At 47.6% G+C, this 8,972-nt stretch overlaps 3 protein-coding genes across 4 annotated transcripts; 2 read left to right on the plus strand and 1 right to left on the minus strand.

The window, feature by feature from the left end:
• The first annotated feature begins 239 nt into the window (after positions 1-239).
• Positions 240-5,892, plus strand: LOC136195357 (uncharacterized). 2 transcript variants are annotated; one of them, XM_065984676.1, is made up of 28 exons: positions 240-491; positions 542-621; positions 684-769; positions 826-868; positions 917-1,001; positions 1,055-1,124; positions 1,187-1,283; positions 1,338-1,449; positions 1,516-1,578; positions 1,626-1,755; positions 1,812-1,881; positions 1,933-2,095; positions 2,151-2,280; positions 2,329-2,411; positions 2,465-2,555; positions 2,605-2,681; positions 2,735-2,801; positions 2,849-2,895; positions 2,943-3,054; positions 3,105-3,193; positions 3,243-3,364; positions 3,420-3,544; positions 3,591-3,829; positions 3,879-4,246; positions 4,299-5,057; positions 5,115-5,599; positions 5,653-5,727; positions 5,784-5,891. In XM_065984676.1, the coding sequence occupies exons 1-23, from the start codon at positions 396-398 to the stop codon at positions 3,668-3,670; spliced, it is 2,118 nt and encodes a 705-aa protein (XP_065840748.1). In that variant the 5' UTR covers positions 240-395; the 3' UTR covers positions 3,671-3,829; positions 3,879-4,246; positions 4,299-5,057; positions 5,115-5,599; positions 5,653-5,727; positions 5,784-5,891. The 2 variants fall into 2 exon arrangements, with proteins under 2 accessions (XP_065840748.1, XP_065840747.1); XM_065984675.1 differs by having other exon boundaries at positions 4,299-5,599; positions 5,784-5,892.
• Positions 3,781-5,993, minus strand: LOC136195360 (cholesterol 24-hydroxylase-like). The gene has a single exon (XM_065984679.1). The coding sequence runs from the start codon at positions 5,354-5,356 to the stop codon at positions 3,875-3,877; it is 1,482 nt and encodes a 493-aa protein (XP_065840751.1). The 5' UTR covers positions 5,357-5,993; the 3' UTR covers positions 3,781-3,874.
• A 947-nt stretch (positions 5,994-6,940) lies between these two features.
• Positions 6,941-8,780, plus strand: LOC136195362 (uncharacterized). The gene is made up of 8 exons (XM_065984680.1): positions 6,941-7,061; positions 7,139-7,552; positions 7,613-7,891; positions 7,942-8,087; positions 8,139-8,265; positions 8,323-8,424; positions 8,496-8,536; positions 8,587-8,780. Exons 2-8 carry the CDS (start codon positions 7,207-7,209, stop codon positions 8,692-8,694), a joined length of 1,149 nt encoding a protein of 382 aa, XP_065840752.1. The 5' UTR covers positions 6,941-7,061; positions 7,139-7,206; the 3' UTR covers positions 8,695-8,780.
• Positions 8,781-8,972: the final 192 nt, after the last annotated feature.

The raw sequence follows: 8,972 nt of genomic DNA on the forward strand, positions 1-8,972 counted from the left end.
ACCACTCCCGCGACACGCCTCCCACCAAAGAATCCTATTCGGAAGTCGAAACGTGTATTTAACCGTCTCGCGAAGCCGTCTGCGGCGCTGGTGATCGCTTATCGAGACGCGACTGAACTCGGCGATGCGTCGGTATAAGCGCGGATAGCCGTAGGCCTGCACAATGACGAGAATTCGCGTCAAACCGGACGTGACTGGTCGCGCGCGCGTAAGGGGACTCGTCGTTTACCCGTCCCAGTGCGTAGACGCCGAGTTTCTTGCCCAGAGCTAGACCGCCAACTGCGGCGATTTTGAGCCAAAGTGGAAGAGTCGCTAAGGCTGCTCCCCAGCCCATTTCGTCAGTCAGCGCACATGCGTAGAATTTCGGCTCACGCCCGGATAGGCAACAAGTCGCGATGAAGTTCTACGTTCATTACGAAGCCGGTCCCGAGTTGACGATGGCTTTCAAGTGGGGAGAAGGTCAGTCGGGAACGCTAGCGGACGTTGTGACGGTGAGAAGCGCTTTTTCGATCTCGTTTCTCGTCTGACGGCGTTTTTGCAGCTCTTCGTCGCCAACTACGATAAAAGATTCCCAAAGCAGGCGATTTCAAAAGCAAATTTGAAAATAGTCGGTGCATCGGGGTAAAGAAGGACGAGATTTTGAAATATTTGAATGATCACTGTTCTTTCTTCAATCTTCAAAGAGATGCCATAAATTTTGAAAAATCAGTAAGCAACGTTGTACGAGACAAAATGGATCTGTATCTGATCAGAATAGAAGAAGTCTCGGGTATGACGTCAGACGACTAATGCAGAGTCTCAGTATAAAGCTAATCCTCACCTTAGATCAGAAGTCGTCAGAAGACGTCAGCGTTGCCGTAGAGAAAACGTAGTTTCTATGGAGTAGAGTCTCTGTCTTGCAACTATTTATGTACAGTAGTGAGAAAGATGAAGAGAAGACAGAAGTCGTTTCTAGGGCTTTGGATCTCGCCCATAAACTTCTCACTGACAATGACGCAAAGGCTAGAGCAAATCACCGCACGCGTTCATCTCTCTCTAGTTTGCAAATTCTTAGGCTGCAGCAAGTGTATTAGAGCACACGCTAAAGAAGAGCCCAAAGTGCCTGCAAGCCCTTATCGAATTAGGTACAGGAGATCATTTTGTTGCCATGACGTTTATTAATAATTCATTCTATGAAATCTATTAGCCATAATCATGCACGCAGCCGGCCGATTTTCCGATGCAGTCAAATACATGCGAAGGGCTATAGAAGTCAACTCATCGCAACGCGAATTGCTTAGACAGTGAGACCTAGACTATAGTACACAAGGCCTTTTGAAAATTGTTCTCTTTAATAGTCTAGCCGACTATCTGTTGGATGCTGGCGATTCTAGCAAGGCATTAGAAACGTATGACGAGTACTTAAAGAGGAGGCAATCGGACGATCCCAAAATAGTTGATGACGTTAAAGTAAGAAAGAAAGAAGAGCGAGACGAAAATATATATATATGTATTTAATGGAATTTTTCATTGGAGGTCTGTATGGCTCGATGCTTTAGAGTCGAGGGACAGGAAAACGCGGCTTTGTATTTATTAGGGGTGGGTTACAATGAGGGAGGGGACACGAATTGATGATTAATATATAGGACGTCTTGAAAAGGAATAGGGAACACGTCGAAGGTCTGTTAGAATATGCGAGAATCGTTCACAAACGGGGGCCGGAGATGCGGAGCGAGGCATTTGCCATCTGCGTCGCTCTTCTTCCAGAAATGAAAAGTATACGACACGAAATATATAGCGATGACGTCGATTAATTTTTTCTCCTTACCTAGACAATTCGTCGTATCATAAGTTCTTCGCTTCTCTTGTACAGGAGGAAGGCGGTCTGGATCTTTTGCTGGGGTAGGATACGAAAATCATGTTTTTATCTCGATATTTTGATTTCTAATTTAGCGAGCTGAAGGAGGCGGGAAAATCGTGCGCGGCTTTGTCCTACGTGGCCATCCTTTTCCGAGACTACGGCGCAGTCAACGAAGCCGCCGCTCTGCTGAAACGAGGCTTGGATATCGATCCAAATGCATTCAATGCATTTCTCGCCTATATCCACACGCTCCAAGTGAATCCTAGCGCCCTCTCGTACACGCACGCGTTCTTCACAGCAATGCTTTTAGATGTGTGCTCGATGGGATGATGCCTACGTGGAATTGAGGGACTTTATTAGTAGGCCGTGTGCTGTAGGAGGACTGAAGCTGAAATGGCTCTCGTCTCTTCTGCCCAACGTTTCGTCTATTTATCTAGCTGGTAAATGGGTGTTTATTCTGTGGACATTTTGTGCTACGTTGCGTGCAGAGTGCCGACCTGGGGACGGAGACATTCCCGATGATTTGGTCGACTTTACGCCTCGTTTTTCGCCGCAGCGCAATGCCGATGAAGTAGCGTCTTCGTGCGCCGAAGACTCTAGAGCTGATTCTCTTTTTTCTCTCAGCTGGATTTAACGGCAATTCTATTCACATTAGTCAAAGTCGTCTTTTTTTCCGGAGCTCTTAACATGCTTAGACCTATTTGCAAAGTTATCGGTAGGCTACGATGACAGTATAGGCTGTATCTGAACTGTTTTCTTTGTAGACTGTTTGCACGCGGACAGAAATCTTCACAAAACTCCAATTCGTAACGAGGCAGCGTATTTTTCTTGTATCAACCAAGTGAGTAGTCTATATTCCTCTTTACGTCTCCGTTTCACCATTGTGTACAACAGGCATTAGAAACGAAGGGAATTCACTTCAACTTGATATCAGAGAAGTTGCCATTTATTTATTTAGCAGGTGCTCTTTGAAAGGAGAGCCTTTTCCGGGTGCTAATCGTTTTCTAGGAGAGAGTCATGCAATACCAATATCGTGGAGACGAATTCAGTATAAGGTAATGTCTCGTTGTGTGGTTTTTAATTAATTAATGAGCCTATATAGGGTTGTGATCACGTAATTCATCCTGTATTGGCGACGGGTCTCAAAATTTGGCATCTGAGGCCCGACTGCTGTTTCTATCCCAAAATAAGTTTCACGAATGCTATGAAGAAGGGTAAGCGAGCTTTCCTTCTTGGCTAACCTATTTACTTTATCATTATTAAGTTCCTGATGGCTCGGCTGTGACATTTTGCCTTGGAGAAATCGACTGTCGAGAAGGACTTAATTCTGCCGTGAGAAAAAACAAATATGAGGTAAAGCAATCAGTCTGTAGTTGGAACGTAGAATAAGCCGATTCTTTAGACTCTTGAACGAGCTATGTCCGTACTGATCGACACTTACGTGGCATCTCTGAAGGATCTTCGAAAGAAACGCAATTTTGAAGTGTATGTTCACCCAGTGCCACCGGTTCTAAATGAAACGAGGTTATTTTCACTAACGAATGGTCTTCCTGGATTAATCAATAAATATTGGTCTTAGACGAATTGTTCTTGATTTTAATAAGATGCTTAGGGAGCGACTTGCACGGTCAAAGACTCTGACTTACTTGGATTTTGGTGAAGAGCTGGTTACAGAGGACGGCAAAGAGCTGAGAAAACAATATGGTAGGCGAGCAAAAAAATTATTCTATTTACAAATTTTTTTGTGTAGACTTTGACGGAACTCATCTTAATCCCGTCTACCTACGTCTGCTAGAGAGCGCTATCAACACAAAGAAGTTTAAAACATAATGGAATATTTATTTGCTTGCGTTCTGGCTTTTTTTCTATCTTTACAAGGTCGGACGAGAGTGGAAGAGAAGCGTTGTGTTATGTATCTGCACCCCGTTTCAATTGCATATGATATTCTATTTCCATAGGAATCAGGTGTTAGTTACAAAGAGCGGACGGGTGGGTGAATCTCAATTATCAATTATTGTTTATAATTTTCTATATTCAGAATAAAGAGCGCGGCTCAATACGGCAGAGCAAATCCGTTCTAGGCCTCAATATCATATCCTGATCAAACACTAATTTCTCTTCCTCGTCGACAAGTCGAATGCGAAAAGTCTGATAGAGTCGTGCAAGCGTCATTTTGACGAGAATCTCAGCAACGACGTTTCCAGCGCAGACGCGCTCTCCACTGGAGAACGGCATGAACGCGTTCGCATTAATAGGAGAAGCGAAACGATCAGGATTAAACGTATCGGGATCTTTCCAGTACTTCTCTTGCCGATGCAGCGCGAAGAAGTTCACGGCGACGTCGCTTCCGGCCGGCACGGCGACCCCAGCGTACGTTCTCGCATCGACCAGCGTGCGAACGCTCGCGTAAGCCGGGGGACAAAGACGCAGCACCTCCTTGAACACGCAACTTGTGTAGGCGAGTTGCGACACGTCGTCGAGCGTCACGTGTTTTCGGTTGCCAAGGACGCTATTGATTTCGTCGATTAGTTTCGTTTCCATCTGTCGATTGCGCGAGAGCTCGCTCACGGCGCACGTGAGCGCGACGGAAGCCGGATCAAAGCCGGCGACGAGTAAAGTCGCCACGTCGTCAACTGCCGTGGAATTTTCTTCGTTTGTGACGTCACGACCGCTCGCCAATTCCGATTGGATGATTCTATCTAAAGCGGTCGACTCCGTCGTCGTCGTCGTCGACGTCGACGTCACTCTTTGACGAACTATTTGGAGAGCGGCGCGCCGCAGATCGACGCATGCGCGACGACAGTTTCGCACGTGGGCGTTCTTCCACGGACTGAAGGGCGCGTAGGGATCGATTCCGGCGGCCGAATAGGCGCTTATCGCCCTTTGGAGGACGCCGAGAAGAGCGCCTCCATCGAAACGCGTCGTCGAACCGAAAGCGACGCGCGCGATCGCGTCGAGCGTCAACGCGGGAAATTCCCTTTTCATTTTCCAAATCGTTTCGCCGCCGCCGTTCGCGAGCCGATCGACGAAACGATCGACCGATTCGTTGAAATCGGTCATTCGGCGCTTGAGCGCCGTGCGCGTGAACGCCGACGCGATTACGTGTCGACGTCTTCGCCATCGATCGCGATCGACGTCGTTCGCGAGTCCATTCCCGAGAAATCGCGCCCCGTAGACGCGCTGCGAGCGATTGTAAACAAACGCCGACTTGGGGCAGGTGAGAACGTCTTTCGCGCCGTCCGAATCGCAAAGGAAAACGACGGGTCTCGTACAGAACCAGAGAACGAAGACGGGTCCGTGTACGCGAACCAGTTCCGAAATCCAGTCGTGAAAGGGCGTTCCTCGTTTTCCGATCTCGCGCAGCATTGGCGTGTGACCGAGATAGAAGCTCGAGAGCGGCGGGCCGGGGATGTGACTGTAGCGACGCCTTTTGCGTTGCAGCGCGATTGCGTGCAGGAGAACGCCTGTTGCCACGGCGACGACGACGACGCCAAGGAGGAGCAATACTGTCCACATATCGATGTGATCGCCGAAGCGTCTGGAACGATTTTGACCTTAATAATAGGCCTGGATTGTCTTTTATGTGGCTTGTACGCAATTCCGGACATCGAAATCACGAACGGAGGCGTGGCCCACTTCCCGCGAAACTACGGGCGTGCGTGCGCATCTGTGGCCCGTCCGCCCGGCCAATGAATGAAAGAATCATGAATGCCGAGAAATTAGCGTCTATTCGCGACGGTCTGACGCGACTCGGGACCGGTAAGTCTATCTGAGCCAGAGAATTGCCACTGAAATGAAAAATTAACGCTAAGAACGGGCGAATCTGACGAGACAACTCGATCACGCGAGCGAACGACGAGCGCAGGCCGACGCCAAGCTAGAGAGAGGTCTTCGCCGCGCCTTTGCACTCCTTCGACGCGACGACGCTTCGTTTTTTGTGCAGTGAACACTTCGCTGACTGAAACGAGAAGCAGAAAAGAACAACTCGAAGGCGAGATGAAAAAAAACTCACCAGAACGATACGCAATTCTATTCTTCGATCCTGATAAGGAAGAAGAGACGAATTTATGCAAAAAGTGGAGCAAAGTCAATTGCTATTGCAACGGTATTCTCATTATTAATTATGAAGGGGCCTGACATGGGGAACCATATACTCGAGTCACGAATCGCGCACGTAATTAAGTAGCGCGCTTGGATACCGAAGCATTAGTCACGCGCGTAAACAAATCATTTATTCATACGTGTGACTTGGGCTAATTGATTCGTGACTCGGGATGGAAATCGTTTGTTTATGCGCGTGACTTGGGTCAAACGCTTCGTGACTAAAGTCATGTATGTATATATTCACAGGTTAAGTGCCAACACGGAAGTGAAGCGGAGTTGCCTAGCAGCTATGACAGCTGGCATCGAGTCCGTGGAGAAATCACAGGACGACGACGTGTATGTGTGACATATTACGCCATTTGTGGATCTCATTGAGAAGTGTGAAGGATATCGTTTGAAGCCACAGCGACCGAGATGGCGGAACAATTTCAAAATCTTTTCAATACTCACGTAATTACAATTACGGTTTCGAGAAACGAGGAACGTGGAATCTTTTCAGGGCGAAGAGTCGTTGATGCAGCAATTGGAGCACTGGCAAGACAGAGAGTCAAACGAGAGAGCTGCAGGTGTGCCACCTCCTAATTAATAATGAAATGCTAATTGCATCAAACCAGCGTTTTATATAGTGGAGGAAAAGCGTGATTCGGTTATTCGACTCGAAGAAGAGCTAAAAGAGTGTAGGGTCTACTACTACATGTGCCTATATCTCGTGGTGTTGTATTTAGATGGTTGGGACGCTGATGGCGAGGGTGAAGAGTCTCTTTTCTTTTGGGATTCCGTTCGGTATGTTGTTTGTGTCACCTAGCCGGTGTCCTACTTAGGACAGATCTGTGCAGAAACGCGTTTCAACGAGACTACGAAATAACTGTCGATTCGGCGGAACGTCGTTTGAAAGACATAGAAGAATTGAGGGATTCTCTCAAAGAGAAACAGCAAGGGTAAGTCACTTTATGACTGCCCAAGCAAGCTTGAGTTTTTCTCTTTAGTCTGGTTGAACGACTGGACGAGATACAGGGCAATGCGTTAAGCACCAGCCATCAACACAGCCAAACAGAAGAATAACTGATAACTCTGCTCTACAGGAAGTCTTAGCCGAGTCAAATATACTATATTCATCGTAAGAAACGCTCTCTCAAAATGGCATTACCGAGAAATGATTCTAACAGCTAAGCAAAGTCCCCATTCTTTTTTCAGAATTCGGATGCGTTGATCACGAGACCAAGCCTCCAGACCTCGTGACCGATTGCGACCGATTGCGACCGATGAAATTCGCTTTTCTGCTTCTACTGCTCGTCTCCGTCTACGCCGACGACGACGCGCGAGAGGGATCGGCGGTCGAAACGACCTCCGAACCCGTCGAACTCCACTGCGATCCGATCAAACCGCCTCACATGCACGCCACTTTTCCGCGAGCTCGCGCGCGACTCTGCGCCGTCGGCGACGAGCGCATGACCATCGAAGGCGTTTGTCTCGACGGTTACGAGCCGAAACCGTCGTCTTCGCACGCGAGCGGACGGAAACCAGTCGCGGCGTGCTGCTTCTTCGTTTCGGCCACCGAACCGACGTGGCTGTACGACTACGAGTCGGCGTGCGTCGAAATTCCGACGAGTGAGTCGACTACGTCGTTTTAGTTTGCAGCGAGCTCACTTTTGATCTCATATCGCGCAGCTCAGCCAATCACCACGACACGCCCTCCGACGACGACGACGTCCACGCCTACTCGCCGCACTCCCACGCCCACGAGCGAAAGACCGTCCTCCTCTTCCTCGGCGAATACGACTAGCAAGCCGCCGCCGTCGACGACGTCGGCTGCAACAACGCGGCCTGTTACGGTGACGCCGGCCTTTGTGTCGCCCATACCGTCGTTGGCTCCGAATTATAAGGAGGTCAAGTGGAACAAGAGCAATTGTATGGTGCTTATTGCAAAGAAAATTGTTTTTGAATTTCGTGAGAAAAATAGGAAAAGTTCTGATTTTTTTAATTATTTATTGATTTAGAAAGCTATTCATATGATTCGGAGAACATGGGTCGATATTGGTATGCACCCGTATTCAATGCAAGTTGTCCGACCAAGACGGGAAATCACTCGTTCACTGCCACGTGGAGAAGTAGAGAGCGTAAAAACGTCAACTTTACATTTACCGTACAGAAGCAAATAGGGAAATATCGTAGGAAAATAAGCTTTTGTTTCTAGGCCATGTTCTCTCGAAGTAACTCGAATTGGTATGGTTATTATATGAGCCATCAGGATTCCGGGCTGAGAGAAAAGTTCGAATACAACGGATCGTACTTCTCCACGGACCTCGCGAAATATTACTCATGTAAAAACCTCTCATGTGCAAATGAAAAATAATAATAATAAGTTTATTTTTTTCTAGGTGGGATATTGATACACACTTCGAACCACGGCCAGGCTAATGTGACTTTTCACGGACTATCATTACAGGCATATGACGTTGCTCAAACTAAACTAGCAGCAAGTAATACATAATAAATTAATTAGTTCGACTTTTTTTATTGAGCCTGGCGTCTTTATTATTATTATTATTAGATGTGACAAAATGCACTGGAAAGTCGAGTTTCAACGTCGAGGTACAGTATCGGTATCTATCAAAATCAGATCTATCTCAATGTTCTTTTAGATGACGGTGATCATTGTAAGCGTTGCCGGTGGCAGCGTTCTGTTTCTGATCATCACCGCCGTCATTATTATTCGATGTTCCAGAAGCGAGTACGATTTTCTCAAGTGAGGGCGATCGCGGTGCTTGTTTTTAAGGGAGATGGCTTTCCTTTATACGTTTACAGTTTCTATTTATTACTCATTCTCGCAGATCGATTCGCCCCCCCCCCGTTTTTTCGCGCCACAGCAGTCGCGAACGCACGCTAGACGTCGTAGAAAGTCGGGCCTAACGCGGTATAGAAGAGTCGTTGCAAAGCGGCGAGGCATTCAACTAGATACGCTTGTCTATATTGCTTGCCTTCTTGCTTCTGAGAAGGAACAGAGGGCGAGCGTCGCACGGTACAGTAG

This window comes from Oscarella lobularis, chromosome 14 (genome assembly GCF_947507565.1).
Source record: "Oscarella lobularis chromosome 14, ooOscLobu1.1, whole genome shotgun sequence".
In the NCBI taxonomy this organism is placed as follows: Eukaryota; Metazoa; Porifera; class Homoscleromorpha; order Homosclerophorida; family Oscarellidae; genus Oscarella; species Oscarella lobularis.

What these genes read in the sequence shown, in the direction of transcription:
- LOC136195362 (XM_065984680.1), top strand. Translation starts at nt 7,207, where the DNA reads ATGAAATTCGCTTTTCTGCTTCTACTGCTCGTCTCCGTCTACGCCGAC. An exon ending in GAAAATTGTTTTTGAATTTC is followed by an intron (nt 7,892 to 7,941) that starts GTGAGAAAAATA and finishes TTATTGATTTAG; the next exon opens with AAAGCTATTCATATGATTCG. An exon ending in ACGTCAACTTTACATTTACC is followed by an intron (nt 8,088 to 8,138) that starts GTACAGAAGCAA and finishes TTTTGTTTCTAG; the next exon opens with GCCATGTTCTCTCGAAGTAA.
- LOC136195360 (XM_065984679.1), bottom strand. Translation starts at nt 5,356, where the DNA reads ATGTGGACAGTATTGCTCCTCCTTGGCGTCGTCGTCGTCGCCGTGGCA.
- LOC136195357 (XM_065984675.1), top strand. Translation starts at nt 396, where the DNA reads ATGAAGTTCTACGTTCATTACGAAGCCGGTCCCGAGTTGACGATGGCT. An exon ending in AAAATAGTCGGTGCATCGGG is followed by an intron (nt 622 to 683) that starts GTAAAGAAGGAC and finishes CAATCTTCAAAG; the next exon opens with AGATGCCATAAATTTTGAAA. An exon ending in GCCATTTATTTATTTAGCAG is followed by an intron (nt 2,802 to 2,848) that starts GTGCTCTTTGAA and finishes ATCGTTTTCTAG; the next exon opens with GAGAGAGTCATGCAATACCA.